This window comes from Lolium rigidum, chromosome 5 (genome assembly GCF_022539505.1).
Source record: "Lolium rigidum isolate FL_2022 chromosome 5, APGP_CSIRO_Lrig_0.1, whole genome shotgun sequence".
Taxonomy (NCBI): domain Eukaryota; kingdom Viridiplantae; phylum Streptophyta; class Magnoliopsida; order Poales; family Poaceae; genus Lolium; species Lolium rigidum.
The window spans coordinates 36,216,885-36,237,070 of record NC_061512.1 but is presented as its reverse complement, the minus strand read 5'-3'; the positions used below and the strand labels follow the sequence as shown (position 1 = coordinate 36,237,070).

General features: G+C 54.7%; 1 protein-coding gene and 1 pseudogene across 1 annotated transcript; both read right to left on the bottom strand.

Annotated features, from left to right (window-relative positions):
• Window positions 1–3,196: 3,196 nt before the first annotated feature.
• Window positions 3,197–18,351, bottom strand: LOC124651399 (annotated as a pseudogene).
• Window positions 18,352–18,941: 590 nt separating this feature from the next.
• Window positions 18,942–19,979, bottom strand: LOC124655852 (cytosolic sulfotransferase 5-like). The gene has a single exon (XM_047194687.1). It carries the CDS (start codon window positions 19,977–19,979, stop codon window positions 18,942–18,944), a length of 1,038 nt encoding a protein of 345 aa, XP_047050643.1.
• Between the last annotated feature and the right edge of the window lie 207 nt (window positions 19,980–20,186).

Here is a 20,186-nt window from a genome sequence, read left to right as displayed (position 1 = left end):
GGTCGTCGCCGCACTAAAAGCGGCTGGGCACGGGGGGGTCGTCGTCCGCGATGTCGTGGATGACGGCGTCCGCCGAAGGGGCCGCCATGGCCGCCCGCGCCTCCACGAGCACGTCCCTGGCGTCGGCGAGCTCGGCCATGGCGTTAGCGATCTCCGCTCTGGTCGCCGCGAGGCACCCTTCCGCGCGCTCTGCTGCCTCCACCACCGCCTTCGAAACCTCCGCCGCCGCCGCCTCCAGGTCCAACTGCTGGGCCTCAACGCCGGCGGCGACTACCTCCTCCTCCTCCTCCTCCGGGTGGAGGTGGCGACACATCTGAACAACGTGCTCCCAATTGTGGTTCTGCCCGGCCATGGATGGATTAGCTTGAGGTGTGCCCGTCGCCCCCGCCGGTGTCCACCATATATAGCCACGGCGGGGCGGGAAAGGGCGTTGGCGCGCAGGTCGTTTCCCGCGCGCGCGAAACGCCGGCGAAACTTGCCAATGTATTGGCCACGCACGGGAACGATCGTCGTCGCGCGGGAACAGTTAAACGCGGGAGACATCGTCGTTCAAGACGGGCAACGACGGTGGGGGAGCTTGGGGAAGCACCTCAAGCGGCGGCAGCGACAGGCATCCGAGACCCTCAACCACCACGGCAGGATCACACAACTCTTCACAGGGAGGGCGAGAAGCAACGGGATACGCCAACACAGGCTTGCGGAAGCGACGAGCACGACGCATCTGCCCACCAACGGTTGGGTCTGACCTGCGGCGAGCGAGGGCGGCTGCAGCAAGCACGGCGGCAGGCTCCGGAGGCAAAGACGTTGGCCCGGCGGACAGGGTTGCCTGAGGCCCGAACGCCTCCACAGCGAGGGCAGCGGAGCGAGCACGGGGTGAGGACGTCGAGGTGAGGCCGGTGCTTGATGCGGCAGAGGCAGAGACGGCCGGCGGAGGGAGAACACCGCGGCGGCGGTGTGACGTCCACCGTTGCCTCAAAGGCCGCTGCTCCGTGGGCAGCCCCATCAGCTACATGCTGCAATCGGGTGGAGCGGCCAACGGTCGTGTAGGGCGAGGACGGGCGGCCGACGAGGATCTCCGACGGGGACGAGCTCCGGCGCGGTGGACCAGCGGGAGGAGGCGGCGGACGTCGGGGCGGAGCTTCAGGAGCGGCACCAGGATGAAGCCTGGCTCGGAGGGGAGAGGAGGAGCAGGCGATGCAGGATCTGGGCTCAGCTGAGGAAGAGGAGGCCGGACGGGGGAGATCAGGCCGGCGGCGGCGGCAGCTCACCCCGCGTCGCCAAAGTCGCGAGAGCCCTCCGCATTTCCCCACGCGCGTCGCCCCTGCTAGGTCGACAATGTCATCTCTGGCTGCCCGAGCCTCGAGGCGTTGTAGCGCCACTCCTTGCCGATGGGCATGGGCGTACTCTGCTCGCCATGGCCGGATAGTGATCTACGCTCAGCGGCGCAGCGCTCTGCAGTTCGATTTCGTGTGAGCTCTTTCTTACTGCTATTGAACAATGTAAAACGGTACTACGTTCACAAATACACGTCCCACTGAATCTTGTGACCTCAATATGTGGCGTCGAACAACATACTAGATTCTCAATATCATGCCTGACGACATCTACCGTGGCCAACAACCATCATCTTGAGGCTTTCCCAAATCCTCTAAAACAAACCTTTGAATTTTTGTTCTTGTGGACATACAGTAGTTATATTTTTAGTAGTTCCATTCGATAAACTTCAGTGCTAAATCCTATAAGCACTTCGGCATTTTTTGTTCAAAATTTGTGCAAGTGTCCGATTGATTAAACGACAGAAAAGAGTTTACATGACAGATGGTCAGCTCTCAAGGCGTCTTTATTGTATTTGTGCATTTTATCGGCTGATAGTCTGAACTTAAGATTGGGTTGTGCTCTTTTCGTATTGAAAGTACTTTCTAATGATGCTAATTTCATACCAACAATTTTTATATTTTAAAGTAATTCTTGATTAAACAAAAAACACGTAATACGAGGACGCCTTATTCCTCGAATCGGATGGAGTATTAATTATGGACATGATCTGAGCAGGCACGTTGGCATATGTTGTGGTGACGACTCCTAAAGTGCTTATGTCGGTAGAATCCCGCCACCTCACGTCAGGGCAGCCTTCTTATTTTAACAACAATGCCATGTGCTTGCCCATTTTGCTCACGCTCCTAGATGTGCCTAACATGCCGATATTCTGCATGATCTGCCAAATGGCATATTTTGTTTGAAAAAAGTATCAATATCTAATATTTTGTCGTGTTTACTATATTTTTATTTCAAGTTTCAGTGACACACATGGGGTATGTAGGGAGTACTGTAAAAAAGACTTGGAGACAAGAAGACTTTAGAATCCCATTCAACATCTCCCGAGGAAATTAGCCCTATTCTTGGTGACATACCAGCTTTGGAAGTGATCAGCAGTTGGCAATATATGATGTTCTTGTTGCTGATGATCGGAAGTTAAGAAGAAGTGGGTGCTCAAGCAGATAAACACATGATTTAGATCTGAAATTGTGATGTAGCAGCTGCCATTTGCAACTGGCTTAACTTATTGAAACTTTGGAACCTGTATTTCTTATCTTGGTTAATCTATGTTTCATGGACTAGGACATGGCTCTATGTTTTGAATCATACTTTGGATGATAATCTATGTTTTAGTATTAGAATGTATGTTTTGAGATCAAAAAGTTATGAAAAATACTTGTTGCAGTTCTATGTGATAATGTAGCAATTCTATTTGTAATTCTAGAGTCATTGGCAAATTCATGTGGCAGCCAAACATGTGTGTGTTTTTGGAATTCAAATACAAATGAAATGAACTCCTGTATTCGTTTTATTTGGTACAAAATGAAATGAATACCTGGGTACCAAACGAGCTCTCAGTTGCAATCCCACTTGCCACTGAAAAACGTAGTTGCAAACCAACTTGCAACTCACATACACAAATCACGATGCAATCAGACGGTACAAAACTTGACTAAGAACTAGTAAATCCGAAAAAGTTGCTCCAAACTGTTAAATTTGCTTCATGATTCGTGCTACTCATGAGTTGCAACTCTGAAATTTGATAACATCATATAACTGAGAACGAAGTCAGTTATGGGTCGACGAGAAATAGTCACACCCTTCTAATAATGCATACTCATGTTGAGCACTAGGTAATGCGGCCGGAGCAAAAGATTGATCATGTCCTGATATGGCCTAGCGCAAGGAAGGCGAGCAACCGGTACCCGAAGAACATGGCAAGGAGCGCGATAATGCACATACCGATGCTTGCCTCGCCGTTCATGTCCTCCGACGGTAGCAGGCGCTTAAGGTGTCCGCTGTACTGCACAGCGATGAGGAGGCGGTAGCAGTAGTAGGTGAAGGAGGTGTACTTGGCCCACACCATGAACCCCGGCACGTGCTGCACGTAGAAGCCGCCGCTGATGATGTAGGCGAGCATGATCACCGTGACCAACGTCGACGCGCGCTTGGCATCTACTATCATGACGGCACCAGCGGCCAGCCCGAGACCCTCGGCGACGAGCACGTAGCTGAGGATAACGGCGAGGGTGAGCGCGAACGCGGATGGCGCCGGGTTTAGGGCCGCTCCTGCGGGAACTCGAACACGGCGTTGAGGGAGGCGAAGTAGCCCCAGAAGATGGGGACGATGAAGAGCAGGCCCTTCCTGTCCTCCACCCCCAGCGGCGCTAGCCGCCACCACATGGCCCCGACCACCACAGCCGCCGCAATTATCTGGAAGATGCGAAGCGAGGTGAAGGTCTCGTGACGTCGCTGCTTGAGGCTGCGCAGGAGGAGGGTCCGGAACTGGTACGTCCAGCTCGTGAAGCTCGGCGGCTCTTGCTGCTGCGGATGCGCGCCGTCGCCGGCGTGGTCTGTGTCGTTGCCTAATCGACGGTACCTCGGAGGAGGGATCCTCACGAGGGGGAAAAGAAGTAGGGGCCATAGGGCGGAGTGCACACGGGACGGTGGTACGCGAGTTACCCAGCTTCGGAACACCTGCACGATGACAGGGCCTACTGCTGCTTGTCCGGAATTATCCGGGCGCTTTCGCGTTGTTACAATGAGTTGTGGTTGTGCCTCTAGGGCTCCCGGGATCCGGCTTATAAAGGCGCACGGATCTAGGGTTTACATGGAGAGTCCTAGCCGGATTACAGACAGCCTAACTACGGTACAATATCTTGCCGTGCACGCCACGGATCCGCCTTTCATATACGTCGTACTGGACCCGGGTTCCTCATGGGCCTCCATGGATCCGGGTTACTCCTATGTCGGTACGGATCCGGCCTGCTGATCCTGGGCTGGACTTCTTCCTTCATGATCAACAAGCAACTCGGGCCGCCCGATGGGCCACATGCCTCATCACCGTCTGTGGGCCACCCGGGCTTGCCGGATCTAGGCACTGTCGATGGTACACCTATGAAGTATACCCACAACAGTAGCCCCCAGAGTTCTCCGAGTTTCACCTGCAGTTTCCACCTTGCTGGTTCATTACAATCTCCGGTAAACGTTGGTAACGCGGAGAAACTTGAAGAGCTCCAACTTTGCATTTTCCTTTTTTCCAACTTATAGCCGGAAAATACTCCCACCCCGCGGGACTTCATCCATCGACGTTCAAATGAACATCTCCGGGTTACTCCCTGCTCGAATGAGAGACAACTTATTTACCCGGAATCTTAAGAGACTCAAACGGCTTCGGAAATCCTTCATCTTCAGATCACACGCAACAACGGAAGTTCCGTATTTCCCGCGCACAACTTCCTTATTTCCCGCGCTAAATTTTCGCAGACGCAAATCTTCAGCCGGAATTTTCGGGAGTGCATGGTTAAATTACCTCCACGTCGTTTTACCGCATTTGACCTAAACACGTGTCATCCATCCAACGGCGTGACCGTTCAGTTTCCACCGTTGGATCCGGATCCCGAATCTCCGAGCGCGGCCTATAAATACCCCGCGACTCGGTAAAAAATCATTCTTTCACCCCCTCTCACCACATCGTCTTCCTCCTCGCGCCAGCGCCGCTCGCCAGATCTCGACTCCGGTGATCTTCGCCACGGTGAACTTCGCGCGCCGCCGAACCAAGGTTCCCCTCGCACCAAGATTCTCACGGTTGAACGAGAAACTCGCTCCGCCGCCGATTCGTGGTCACGCGGGCCGTTTTCCTTCAAGTTCGGCGACCTCATCTCCGCCGGAGCTCCGTCGAGCCACCGCGCCATTAGCGGTAAGTACGCCGGCCTTGTAGAAGACAACCTAGTGTAGAGGATAGGCTTAGTGATCCGGGTACTCAAACACTTTGTATGGGTGCAGCCGGAAGCATGCCACTCGAATCGTCACTTTGTACTGGTAGCTCTTCGAGTAGCCCGGATCCCAATCAGATAGAACCCATATGCCCGGATCCCATATCATTCCTACCACCGTATGTTTCCGACATCAGACTAGCTCAACCTTTTTCCGCATCTTCAAGCACCGCTCCAAGCCGGATTCCTACCCTCCAAGAGCTCCAAGAAGAACTCGAGGGTCAAGCTCTGGATGGCAGCAAAGGTGCAGGAGGCGGAAAACAAGAAGGCGTCCAAGGCCCGGATCCGCGAAGGAGAACGGGGTCAATGGTGGCCTTGCGAAACCACAGACGTGGAGCTTAGAGAGCTCCAGAACGAAGGAATGATCTCCTCACATTGGAGCTTCACACGTGATTCCGTCGTCCCCAAGCCGGAAACCAGAGAAGCCGTTATGACTAAGGCTTGGGTGGAACGCGGACTTTCACTCCCTTGTTCGGAATTTTTTCTCTCCATCCTCAACACCTACGGGCTCCAGCCCCACAACATTTGCCCGAATTCATACCTTCTCTTGTCCAACTTCGTGACTCTCTGCGAAGGACATCTTGGGATCCGGCCAGACGTCAAGTTGTGGCAGTTCTTTTTCCGGGTGAAGAAAGAAACCAAGGAGAAAGCTATGGTGAACTGCGGAAGCATGACATTTATGCTCCGCCCTAGCCGCATGTACCCTCCTCATGACTCGCACGAATCCGTCCGGTACTGGAACGCCGGATGGTTTTATGAGAGGAACGCCTCGGTTCCGAAAGTCCATGAAGGCCTCCCCCAGTTTGTCAACGAACCTCCGGAAGAGCTTGCAAGCTGGAGCTTCGTCCCTTCGCTCGCCCAGACCCCAATTCTGGAGAAGGCTGCGCGGAGAATCTCCTGGCTAGTCCACGACGGACTAACCGGAGCCCAGCTCACACTTAGCTGGTTTTCTCGGAGAATCCAGCCTCTACGCTACAACGCGCGCCTGATGTGCGCTTATACCGGGGCGGATGATCTTCTCCGAGTAACCCGCCACGACCTTCCGGCCGATTCTCTGAAGAGAAGGATCAAGACGCTGGTGAAGATTCCGAGGGGCCAACAAGTCCCGGAACTGACCAAAGACATCTTTACAAACGACCAGTGTCCTCCGGTAAGCTTTGTTCCTTTCAGTGCTTCAAACTTCACAAGTTTTTAGATGTTTAACTTAACTTTTATCCATCTTCCTTCCAGCTCAACACTTTGGCGGAGGAAGACTTTCGCGCCATTCTCCGCGTCCCCGTCACCGAAGACACGGCGGAGGAGGTTCCGGATGACGATGAGGAGGAAGAGGAACGAGGCACCTCGCAAGGCGGCCCCTCGACCTACAAAGCGTCCCCGCGCCAAGGCTTCCGGCTCTGAAGCCGGAGCTAGCGGCGAGGCCTCCGCCAAGAAACCGAAGACGGTAAAACCACCTCCGCTAGACTCAAGGAAAGCGGAGCGTGCTCGTATAAGGATGCTCTCAACGGCTGGCCAAGGCACGCGCCCCATCATCCCCGGCGCCCCGTAAGTTTCCGAGTCATGACGCGATTTTAACTTAACGAAATTATCTCTTGTCTAAACCCTTTCATTTGTTCGCAGGAATCCGAAAATCACTGCCACGCGGACCACCAGCCAAGAGCCCATCACAAAATATATGAAGAAATCTCCGGCTGTTGGTCCCTCTACCCCAGTTCCACCAAGCGTCACCCACCCAACTCCCCAACCGTCGCCCCCTCAGGCGGATCCATCTCCCCCACCTGCTGCAAACACTCCACCGGAAATAATTCCGGTTAGCAGCGAGCATGCGGGCGATGAAGGCCCTAAGGCCAAAGGCCCAGCCCAAGAGGAGGCGGAAAAACAAGTACAAGGAGAGGTGGAAGTAACTTCTTCCGAGAAAGCCGGGGAAGGCGCTGGCGACATGGTCGTTTTCCCGAAGAACTTTGGAGATCCGGCTGACACCACTTCCACCCCAAAGGCCTATGCCACTAAATTTTTCAACAAGCTGACTGAGGCGGAAAAGTGGGAGCTTCAACAAGACCTGCTTAACGCCATGCTGAACAACGCCTGGGGGAAACCTGATTCCAGGACGTCGGAAATCCAAGACTTCAAGAAAAATGTTGGCCAGTTCTGCGACCAACTCATCTGCAAGCAAAAGGTACTCCCCAGTAGCCCCCAAGCATGTAAGCGGAAACTGAAAAAGTAGTTAGCGCTTAGATGCTTAGAGAAAGATTACTTCCGGGAAAGTTTTTTAGAATGAACCAAGTAGCCCCCAAGCATTATGGCGGAAAGGTTCCGGCAATGATGCTTTTAAGAGAAACCACTGCTACAGGCGGAATTTTTTACTCCTGCACTGTTTAAATTTTACAGGAACAGCAAGCGCTGCACTATGAGTTGCACAAGAACATTGCCCTGCAGCGCTGCGTTACTCTTAGTCAGGCGGAAAATATCCGGACCCTGAAGGATGAGAATGCAGATTTGGCTAAGCAACTGGCGGACGCCCAAGGTTGGTTTCCGCCTTCTTCGTCATTAACCAATTTCCGACTTTGAACTTATTGTTAACTTATACCATTATAGGCGCATCCTCTTCCCTTGCTACAGCCTCAACCGAACTTGAGAACCTGCGCTCCTCGTACCAAGAATTGGAGACGAAGCTAAAGGAGGCGGAACTTAAGAGGGAGCAAGCCGAAAAGCAGCTGGCGGAGAAAAACTCCGAGCATATCAGGGAAAAGGGCGAGCTGGTGCTAAAAAAGAATGCTGATAGCGAGACCATCAAGAGGCAGCAAAAAGAGATTGACGGACTCCGGAAATTTATGCGGACGGCGGAGCAGCACTGGGACTTGCTCAATGAGAACATCTTGGGTACCAGTACTAGCACCTTGCCCAGATATTTGCTCCGACGTTTTACTTTATGCTCAAAACTGTATGCTTATATCCTGACTGTTTTGTGCAGAGCCGCTTGGGTACTCGGAAGAGCGCCGGAATTTGTACCCACGTGACGACCTCCTTCAACTTGCAGGCGATGACTGCAAAGATCTTATCTCCGCCTCCCGCAAGATATGTTACAACTTATCCATCAAGAGGAGCCGCACTTGCGACGTCCGGAAACTTATTAGGAAGATGGATATCCTGCCGGAACTGGTGACAGATCTGCAAGCATCCTCAGCCCGAGGCGCAGCTGCAATGGCCTTAACCATGTGCCTGGCACATACTCCGGATCTTGATCTTGATGAAGTGACCACGGGCGTTCCTCCGGATGCGGATGTCAACGCGCTACTGGATGCAGTGAGCGGCTACAACACCCGTATCGCGCGCTGGATCCGGCACGAGGAATTCTACGACAAGGTCGTTCTTCCTGCGGACGAGCCCTTAGAAGCGGAACTTCAGAAGGAGCTTGCTGCCAAGGCGCGACCTGCGGAATCCGGAACCCAATTTACCTGGACCAGCTCCAAGGAAACTCCCCAAGAGGAACCCAAGACCAGCGCTGCTGCTTCTGAAAAAGAAAGTGAAGAAGATGTGTCTTCTCCGGCCGAAGGCGCCAAGGAACAAGATCCAGAGGACAAGACTTCTCCGGCTAAGGGGGAGTGATAACTTTTATTCCTGCGGGAAAAACAATGCATCATTTTGGCCCCAACGAGGGTTTGTAATAAGACTTTAAATTCTTAAGTAGCTAGGAACGAAACGATTATGCATGGGGCGGAAACACTTATCCTGCTATCCGTTTAATATTATGTGCATGTTTCGTTTTATGTCGGAAAGCAAGTGCTGATCTCGTTATTTTCCGGCTTGCCCGCTTGACCTTCCGCGAGCCGGAAAACCTTAGCCGGAGATGCTCGCCAGCAGCGACGAAGCCCAATGGCAATCCGTCCATAACCGCGGAAACAAGCCCCCAGGCATAGGTGCCGGAAATCGCTACTAGGAATCCACGAGTTCGCAACAGATAACAACTTAATCAGAAAACTTAAGCTTACGTCCTAAAGGACGATTTTAGAAATCACAACTTTTATACACGCCTAGGCGGAAAACATCCAGCTCTGCGGTTTTAGTCGGAAAAAACATACACGATCTAAAATGAACAAGTAAAGGAGGTAAAAGACTCAAAGAGTGAACCATAAGCTTTATTTCATTGATCATGTATAACTATTACGGAGTTTGTAACTCGGGAAAATATGCTAAGTGTAGAAAGGACGTAGCGGTGCAATATTCCAAGGGCGATCTGTTTGATCGTAGATGTCATCCGGATCCTCACGCTTGCGTTTCGGGCGCCAGTTAGCAGTGTCTATCCCTCAGCTCGCGGAAATCGACAAGGTAGTACGATCCGTTATGAAGCACTTTGTCGACGACAAAGGGTCCTTCCCATGGAGATTGCAACTTATGGTCTTTCACTCGTCGAAGGCGGAGGACCAGGTCTCCGGCCATGAAGGAGCGTTTCCGAACTCGACGACCGTGATAGCGTCGGAGCTTCGCCGGTAGATGGCGGAGCGCTGGTCAGCTAAGGTTCCGAGCTTCTTCGATCAGGTCCACAGATAGCTGTCTGGCCTCGTCAGCTGTTTCTTCAGTATAGGCGGAAACTCGCGGTGAATCGTGGATGATATCGGAGGGAATCACGGCTTCGGATCCGTATACCAGGAAGAAAGGGGTAAACCCTGTTGACCTGTTAGGGGTAGTTCGCAAACTCCACAAGACAGCGTCTAGTTCATCGGCCCAAGCTCCAGCCTGCTCGTCGCAGCGGTTCTTCAAGGCGTGGCTTGATTCCCGATAATATTAGACCGTTAGCTCTTTCAACTTGACCATTGGATTGTGGGTGAGCCACGGATGCAAGGTCCAATCGAATCCCCATTGTCTCACAATAATCCTTCAATTCTCCCCGAGCGAAGTTTGTGCCATTATCCGTGATTATGCCGTGCGGGATGCCGAATCTCATTACGAGGTCGATGACAAATTTTAGTGCCGTAGCACCGTCGGCTTTTCTCACCGGCTTGGCCTCGATCCACTTGCCGAACTTGTCAACAGCGACCAGGAGGTATTCACAACCACCAGGAGATGATCTTTTTAACTTACCAACCATATCGAGCCCCCAGACCGCAAATGGCCAGGTGATAGGTATGGTCTTCAGCTCTTGGGCTGGAGCGTTTGGTTGAGTAGCGTAGTACTGACAACCTCGGCAGGTTTTGACTATCTTATCAGCATCTTCTTTAGCCGTGAGCCAATAAAAGCCTAGCCGAAAAGCTTTTGCAACGAGTGACCCGGGAGCGGCATGGTGCCCGCAGTCCCTCGCGTGGATCTCTCTGAGGATTTCAATGCCATCTTGATTGGAGACACATTTGAGAAACACCCCTGTTGCGCTTCGTTTGTAGAGCTGTCCATCGACAATTGTGTAGGATCGTGCTCGTCTGATGATCTGGCGTGCGAGGACCTCGTCCTCCGGCAACTTTTGATCGATGAGGTAGTCCAGGAAAGGCTGTGTCCAAGCCGGAATGGTAGCCAATACCTCTTTAGCCGGAGACACGGCCACTTCTGGGTTTTCCGGGTTAGCGCCCTTCACAGAGGGTATCCGGAGATGCTCTAGGTAAATTCCAGGCGGAATTGGCTTTCTGCCGGATCCGAGCTTGGATAGCATGTCTGCCGCTGTATTGTCGTCTCTTCTGACGTACTTGACTTCGTATCCGAGGAAGCTCTTGGCGATCTCGTCAACTTCGTCTCCGTAGGCCGCCATGACGGAATTTCTGGCGTTCCTGTGTTCCGGCTACTTGCCGTGCCACCAGGTCGGAATCTCCGCAACAAATGATGTGCTTGATCCCTATTTCCTTAGCGATGCGCAGTCCGTGCAGTAGAGCCTCGTATTCCGCCATGTTATTTGTAGCTTCGAAGTGGATCTCGCGAACATACTGCAGCTTCTTCTCCGGTAGGGGACTTCGGGGTGACTCCGGCTCCCGAGCCTTGATGCTGCTTGGATCCGTCGAAGTGCATGACCCACGTTTCGGTTCCGGCTCCGGACTTGCATCCGGAGCTTCGTCCAATCTCGCAACGAAATCCGCCAAGACTTGGGATTTGACCGCAGTCCTTGGCTTGTAAGCGATGTCGAAGGCGGATAATTCGATGCCCCATTTAGCTGTTCGTCCCGTTGCGTCGGCGTTGTTGAGAATTGTTGACAGCGGAGCTTTGCTCACAACCGTGCATCGGGTGCTCCCGGAAATAGTGTCTCGGCCTTCCGGCTGCCTAGGAAAACTCCATAAGCTAGCTTCTGAAAGTGAGGGTATCTTTGCTTTGACTCCGTCAGCACCTCGCTTATGTAGTAGACAGGTCTTTGGACGTCGTATTCATGACCTTCCTCCTTTCGCTCCACCACGATGACGAGGCTGATGACTTTGTTGGTAGCCGCCAGATAAAGGAGCATTGGCTCTGACTCTGCTGGGGCTGCCGGGATAGGTGGGGAGGTAAGTATTTCCTTCAACCCTCGAAGAGCTGCGTCGCCGTGCGTCGTCCCGCATAAATTTGTCTCGTTTTCTTCAAGCAACTTGTACGCGAGGTAGCGCCTTCTCGCCAAGACGGCTAACAAACCTACCGATTGCTGCGACACAACCGAGCTAGTCGTTGCACATCTTTGAGACAAGTTGGCCGTTTGATACACAGGATTGCCTTGATCTTTTCCGGGTTAACCTCAATGCCTCCGTGAGAGACTATGAAGCCAAGGAGTTTTCCCGGCTGGCACGCCAAAGACGCACTTCAGCGGATTCAACATCATCTTGTACCGGCGGAGATTCTCAAAGGTTTCGTGAGGTCGCTGATCAAGTCGGATCCTTTCCGGGTCATGACCGCGATGTCGTCGACGTAGGCGTGCACGTTCCGGCCAATTTGGTCCTTCGAGCATCGCTGCATCGTACGTTGGTAGGTGGCACCTGCGTTTTTCAAACCAAAAGGCATAGTAACATAGCAATAAGTGCCAAACGGGGTAATGAATGAAGTCGCCTTTTGGTCGGATTCCTTCATCCGGATCTGATGATACCCGGAATACGCATCAAGAAAACACAGAAGTTCCGCCCCCGCCGTCGAATCAATGACTTGGTCAATGCGCGGCAGGGGAAACGGATCCTTCGGGCAATGCTTGTTCAAGCCAGAGTAATCGATGCACATTCTTAGTATTTCAGTGTTCTTTTTGGGTACAAGGACGGGATTCGCGACCCAATCGGTGTGGATAACTTCTATTACAAAACCTGCTTCTAGTAACTTTGCTAGTTCCATTGCTATGGCGTGGCGCTTCTTATCTCCAAAGCGTCGCATAGCTTGCTTCACCGGTTTAGCCCCCGGATTTATGTTGAGGTAGTGCTCGGCGAGTTCCCTAGGTACTCCGGACATGTCAGAAGGTTGCCATGCGAAGATATCCATGTTAGCGCGGAGGAACTCGACGAGCGCGCTTTCCTATTTGGGGTCCATGTTGGCTCCGATCGAGACTTGCTTGCTAGGGTCATCTTCCTTGAAGCTGACTTTCTTGGTCTCAATCGCGGCCCTGAAGGAGTTTTTTTGTTCGGAGATCTCGCTTCTTGGTGGTTTGCATCTCGGTCGGATCCACCGCGGCCCCGTAGCCTTTCAGCTCTTCTCCGGATATGACAGACTCGCGAAGGCGGCTTCGCCCAACTCGCACTCATGAGCCTTCTTGTAGTCTCCGGTTATGGTGATCATACCATTGGGACCCGGCATCTTGAGCTTGTTGTAGATATAGCACGCCCTTGCGTGGAACTTGTGGTAGGTGGGCCTGCCGAAGATGACATGGTAGGAGCTCTTGAAGGGCACAACTTCGGACGTGATCTTCTCTTCGCGGAAATTATGAACATCGCCGAAAGCCACGGGAAGTGTGATGCTGCCGAGGGAGTTCGCCTTCTTACCCGGAACCACGCCGTGAAACTCAGTGGTGCTGTGTTTGAGCTGTTCCTTGGTGAGGTTCATTCGCTCCAGAGTCTCCAGGTACATGATGTTCAAGCTGGCTCCGCCATCCATGAGGCACTTGGAGAAGTCATACCCGTCTATGCGGGGACTCACAACCAAGGCGTAGTATTCTTTTGGCACAATGGCGGGATGGTCTTCCCTGTCAAATGTGCATGGAACTTCCGACCACTCGACATATCGCGGCACAGCCGGAACTGTGGCGTTCAGGATCCGGGTAGCTGATTTTGTAGCACGGACTGTGGGTGTTCCGAGGAAGGTGTGGTAAGCCCCCACGCTCTTTTTCTCGAAGGGGTTGGATTTTCCTGCGGATCCGGCTTTGGGATCCGGCGAGTTATCATCCTCGTCCATCGCCTCGGAACTCGTCCTCCTCCTTGTCCTTGTTCTTGCCCTTGCCTCCTTTGCCGCGTGGGCGGTGCTTCCGGGCTCGCTTGTATCCTCGCCTCCGGGTCGTTCTTTAGGTCGTTGACCCACTTGCGCTTGCGGTTGGTGTGAGTGGACTTCCCGTAGCCGGATCCAAGTGGGCCAGGCAGGGCATGTCTCCGTACTCCTCGTAGGTTTGCGGGGCGCGGGATCCGCCAGCCAGGTGACCTCGGTGCCATGCCGCCGACCCCCGCCGGCTCCGCCTCCACGGCCGCGTCCTCTTCCGCCTCCCGAACCTCCGCGTTGGAACGCCATGGCGACCATCTCGGATCCGCCACTCTTCCGGTCATCGGGGTTTTTGCGCTTGTGGCCGCTCGTTGTTACCGTTATCACGGTTCTTCTTTTGTCTGGTGCAGGGGATTGTTGTAGCTGCGATATCACCGCCCGCGTCGTCATCGGCGGCAGTGTGATCACCGGCAATGGAGATCATCTCATCCAAAGTCAGTTTGTTGGCGTTAGCCAAACATGTAAGCTTATGCCTCAGCAATCCTCCTCTCTCGCAGTCCACCAATAAAGGCGTACATGGCAGTGGTGTGATCGACGTTTTCGCACTCGTTCCTCGCATGCCAACCATCGTGTGAGGAAGTTTCTTGAGGTTTCTCCCTTCTTCCGGATACAAGCTTGTAAGTCGCTTGCCGTGGCAGGTCTTTTGTAGGTGCCCCGAAGTGTTTCTCAAAAGCGGTCTTCGGGTCGAACCAGCAGAAAGATGGAGTTTTTCTCGAGGTCGCCGAGCCGGATCCGGGCTGGTCCTACAAGGTATAACCTGGAGCATGCGGCGAGCGATGTTAGGGGTTCCTCCGGCGAAGGTTACCGCATTGTAGTAATCCTCAATCCGGGTATCCGGCCTTTCGGTGCCATCATAATGCTTCAAGTTTCCGGGTAACTTGAGGGAGCTCCTTGGCTTTGGTTCCTCTCGAATCATCCTGCCAAAGCACTTTGGTCCGATGTAGTCGGTTCTGTATTCGTTGAGGCGTTCCCGCGCGTCGCGCGAGCCGTGTCGGGGGGAATTTGAGCGAGAGCGAGATCTCCGGCCACCGCCTCCGCCTCCACCTCCACCGCCACCGCTAGGTGGTGGTGAGGAGACCTCGCGAGGGGCCGATCCGACCTTCTCGCTTCCGCCTCGCAGATTCTCCCCGGCCCTCCCGGTGCCGGCTCCGGCTCCCGTGGCTGCCTTCGCCATGACGCTGGCTGCCCTGGTCGTTCCGGCTCCGGCGGGGCTCCGGGTCGCGCTCCTCATTCCGGCTCCTCCTCGGCTCGGGCTCACGATCATTGTTCTGATTCCAGCGAGGCTCCGGCGTGCGCTCCCCGTTCCGGCTTCCGGAAGGCATCACGATGTCGCGGATAATAATTCCACCATGCCCTTGAGGCCTCGGTGTTTCCGGCTGGACCGCGACGACGAGGGGGACGCGGGTAACCATTAGGCGGAGGAGAGGCGTTGCGGTACTTGTCTCGTCCGGAGTACATTGCATCCTTTCCCTTTCTCGGATCCGACGGAGGCGTCTTTGATGGTACGGGGATCGGATTTGGGTGTTCCCCGGCTTTCCTTCCGCGTTCCGAGGATCCGGTTCGCGACTCGTCATCTCGATGGCGATCGTTGCGGGCGTCCTTCGCGCAGTGGAGACGCAATGCTCCGGGTTGGATTCCAACTTGCGCGAAGTATCCGCCTTGCTTGCTGTTTAACCGCTGAAGCGACGAGCGTGCGCAAGTAGTTGATGTCAACCTCCTCGTCACTTTTCTTCAGAATTTCTGCAGCTCTTGCCAGGTTGTCCTTCGGGGTAGCGAGCGGCTGCTGTTCAGCAGGGGTTGCGAAGTTGATCCTGCGGGGAGGGATTGCTTCTCTGACGATTCTATCAGCCTCCGCCTGTGCATAGGTCATTTTCACCTCCCACTCTGCTCTCATACTTTTGACTTGCTCGAGCGTTGCGGTGACTTCGCGATCCTGTCTCTCAAAACGATCCATGATCAGTGCGGCTTCTTCCCTCTCATCCAATATAGCAGCTGCGGTATTGGCAAACTTTTTGGCCGTGGCCAGCATCTCCTTTCTCGGTGGCCTCTAAAGCCTCCGGATCCGCGGCATCGCCGGGAGTTATTGGCTTGTTGAGGACGTCTGATTTTGCGACCAAATCCATGCGTGCTTGTGCAACTATCTCTTCAGGCGACAGGAGGCTCTCCGAGGAAGGATCCCTACGGGGCCGTTCCCGCGACATCGGAGATCCATGGTGAGAGGGCTGGGGGTCGGATTGAGTGTCTGCCGCTTCTGATCCGCCTTCTCCGAGCGCTGCTACTGTTGCAAGTACCTGCTTTGGCTGGGCGGAGTTGACTTCAGGCTGATCGCTGAAACCATACTCCCCTAGCTTGCGGACGAAGTCATCAGATTCCGTGGACGGGGAGTCTCCGAAAATTGGGCTTAGATTTCCCAAGATTGATTCTTCAGCCGGAGTCTCGCTTTCTCCGACAGCCTCCTGCTGATCCGGAGCAGCGTTGTTTTCCGGGGCCTCAACCTGCGCGGGACCAGCTCCGACTTCATGAGGGGCGGTTCCGGCGGTATGGGCCAAGAAGTGTACGAAGTGACACCTTTGCTTCTCTAACACCTGGGAGACCCAGACGGATCTGCATTGGTCTTCCACCGTTACTTCCTGCTTAGGGGCGGATTGGGTGGGTTTTGATTTTTCCAGATCTAAGGCGGAATCTTCGCTAGCAAGTTCCAGCGTCTCAGATCGGATCTTCGCGACTGCGTCCCGCTCAGCGGCGGTCGCGTCAGCGCTACTTACCGGTGGGTTTCCGTCGGAATCGACGGTTTCCCCGATGAAGATGTGTATGCCGCCAACTCGGGACGATGGAGAGCTTGACGGGGTCGGTTTTAGCCGGAATCCAACACTCATCCGGAGGGACGATCGGCAGATTTCCGGCGTAAAGGACACGCCCCACAGCGATGGTGTCGTCGTAGCTTCCCATGGCGGAACCCTCCCGGTTCCGGCCTCCAGACGCCGCAGGCCCCACGGTGGGCGCCAACTGTCGTTGCCTAATCGACGGTACCTCGGAGGAGGGATCCTCACGAGGGGGAAAAGAAGTAGGGGCCATAGGGCGGAGTGCACACGGGACGGTGGTACGCGAGTTACCCAGACTTCGGAACACCCGCACGATGACGAGGCCTACCGCTGCTTGTCCGGAATTATCCGGGCTCTCGCGTTGTTACAATGAGTTGTGGTTGTGCCTCTAGGGCTCCCGGGATCCGGCTTATAAAGGCGCACGGATCTAGGGTTTACATGGAGAGTCCTAGCCGGATTACAGACAGCCTAACTACGGTACAATATCTTGCCGTGCACGCCACGGATCCGCCTTCCATATACGTCGTACTGGATCCGGGTTCCTCATGGGCCTCCATGGATCCGGGTTACTCCTATGTCGGTACGGATCCGGCCTGCTGATCCTGGGCTGGACTTCTTCCTTCATGATCAACAACGACTCGGGCCGCCCGATGGGCCACATGCCTCATCACCGTCTGTGGGCCACCCGGGCTTGCCGGATCTAGGCACTGTCGATGGTACACCTATGAAGTATACCCACAACAGTCTGGGACATTGATGGCGGCCTTCACCTTGGGGGCGAGCACCCTATTGTAGGACGAGATCAACAACTGCTTCACACTGCCCACGTCCGCCGCCGCGGAATCGCTGTACTCTTCTTGAGCGAAGCCTGCACAACCAGTAGAGTACGCAAACGCGTTGTGAGTGATTCCTTCCTCTTGCAGAGCGCTCGGGAAGAAAGTGAAGTACTAGCACCATTGGCAAGGTCGACCATGAAGTCTGTCGGGTTGACGTGCAAGCCGGGCGCAAAGCCCAATGACGCGAAGTATTCCAATGCGTCGCCGCCAGGCCCGTGGTATACGCAGCTACCTTCCGCGAGCAGCAACAGCGAGTCGAACGTGCGGTACAGGCGGCTCGACGGCTGGTGCACCGACATCACCACGGTGCGGCCCTTGTGAGCCAGCGCCGAGATCGTGGACACCAGGCGGACCGCGGCTGTGGAGTCGAGCCCGGATGTGGGCTCGTCGAGGATGAGCAGGCTCGGATTCACGAGCATCTCGTGGCCGATGCTGACGCGCTTGCGCTCGCCGCCGGAAACACCATTGCCCACCATGGTGTCGGCGCAAGCTCCCAGGCCGAGCTCGGCAATCACAGCTTCGGCGGCGCCCGTCTTTGCGGCGGCAGGAGTCGAGGTCGGCAGCCGCAGCATCGCGCAGAACACCAGCGTCTCCCGGACGGTGAGCTGCGGGTGTAGCACGTCGTCCTGCGCCACGAAGCCCGTGCGGCGCCGCACGGCGCGGCACGGCGGCCGACCGTCTGCTAGCACCGTACCCATGTGGTGGCCGGAGAGGCGGCCGCCGAGGATGGAAAGCAGCGTCGACTTGCCGCTCCCGGTGGGGCCCAGCACGGCCAGCACTTCTCCTGGGCGCGCTTGGCCGGTGATCCCCTTCAGTACAATCTTCTCCTCAGCCGCCGCCCGCTCGACCTTGACGTGGTATGCCACGTCAATGAACTGCAAAACACACCACGCATGGAATTAACTCCGTCCATCAAATCTTGCAGATCATCGAATAGGGATGTGTTTGTACCTGCAGATTTATCGGCGTGCAGACGGATGACAAGAAGCTCTCCATCTTGCGTACTGTCACCGGCAAGACGATCAAGCATGACTTTAAATAGCCGCTATTTGGCTTGCAAGGCGACGAAACATAGTTCTGACTTATGAAGGACAAGAAATCCAGTGACTTGCTCTTTGCAAGGCATGGCGTGCCTCGATCCCAATATCCACCGTCAATGAATCCAACGGGCAGCAGAGATTCAAGAAGATTTGAAAGAGGAGAGAATCCCCCTCCCCGTTAAGATGAGACCCAGGGTTTTTACTCCGAAAATCAAGACTTGGTACAAAAGATCACCACCAAGAACAAAGTCCACCTGGCGACATTGCTGCAAAACACCGATTATCTACAAAATGCCAAGATGCACAGAACACACTATTTTGATCTTTGCAAGAAAAATCCATATCTGTTATAGACGTTGACACGAAATACAGTGCACTCCAAATATAAGAAAAATTGCATCCAAATCCATATCTGTTTGGCTTCAATATATAATATAGCGGGAAAAAGAAATTCCCCGTCTTGTTATTATACATTTGCAATCAATTTTTTTTTCGTCCGGCTTGGATCGGATGGATACACTAGTAGTCGAGTAATCCGTAGCTATATCACTTGAAGTGGAGGCCCGTGTCTCGGAGCTTGTGGGCGACGACGTCGTCCATGAGACGGGCCATCTCCGGCGTCATGTGGTTCACCCAGTCACCGACGACGCCCTTCCGAAAGAGCGCCTTACGCGGCGTCTTGAGGAGCGGGCCCACGATCCCCGTCTTATTCACCTCCAGGCTCCGCAAGTTGTCCAGGCTGCACAGCCGGACGACGTCGCCGAGGACGCCGGCCTCCTCCTCCGCCGGTGAGAAGGGCTGCCCGACGAACTGCGCCAGCCTCCTGACGTTGCCGGCGGGGTCGCGCAGCAGCTCCTCGTAACGCAGGAAGAGCACCCTGTCCGGCGTGGCCACGCTGGCGCGCCAGTAGCCGAGTGCGTGGTCCCAGAACGGCCCGCATCTGCTGGCGCCACCGCAGACGGAGTCCAGGGTGTCCTGGAGAGAGAGCTGAGGATGAACGGTCCGGAGGTAGTGCCACATGGAGACCACCATGTCCTTGGGCTCCCTGCAGATGTAGACCACCCTGCTGCAGCAAGCGATCATGGCGTGCGGCATGTGCGTGTTGACGAGGCGCGGGGAAGGAAGCGCCTCCAGCCTCTCCTCCCGGCCGCGGCCTCCGAGGAAGACGCCCTCCAGGAAAGGGATGCACTGATGCGGGTTCAGGCGGAGGAGCGGGTGGTCGGCGCCGCTGGGCGGGTAGGCATGGCGGGCCATGGTGGCGAACGCCAGCGCGACCAGCCACGTGGTACCACACTTGGGAAGGCTAGAGATGATCACGTCGTCGGGACGAGGCTTAAAGCGGCGCTGGATGGAGACGGCGGCCGGGACCCAGCTTTCCGGCAGCCAGAAGCCCTGGTAGCGACGGAGACTGATTTGCGGGATGCCGGCCAGCAGCTTGCTCGGCAGTTCCGAGACCACGACGACCTCATGCTCATGGTCGTCCGGCAAAGGAAAAGGAGGAACATCGGAGCCCACCTGATGGTCGTCCTTCTCAGTGTCCAGGAATGGGACTGGGCCTACTGGAGCTGGTGAGTTGCTCGCCATGGATGGACTGCAAAATTGGCTGTGTTGTGGACTGGATGCTTAGCCGGTCAGTATACATATATAAATTCTGTCAAAAAAAAAAGTATACATATATATATAGAGAGCGAGCATGCTTGCATGTGGGCCGGAAAATAAAATTGTATTTCTACCGTGAACAAACAACGAGATTAACTTCTTCAATTTCGTGTTAAGAGTGCGTGTCGGTCA

What these genes read in the sequence shown, in the direction of transcription:
- LOC124655852 (XM_047194687.1), bottom strand. Translation starts at nt 19,979, where the DNA reads ATGGCGAGCAACTCACCAGCTCCAGTAGGCCCAGTCCCATTCCTGGAC.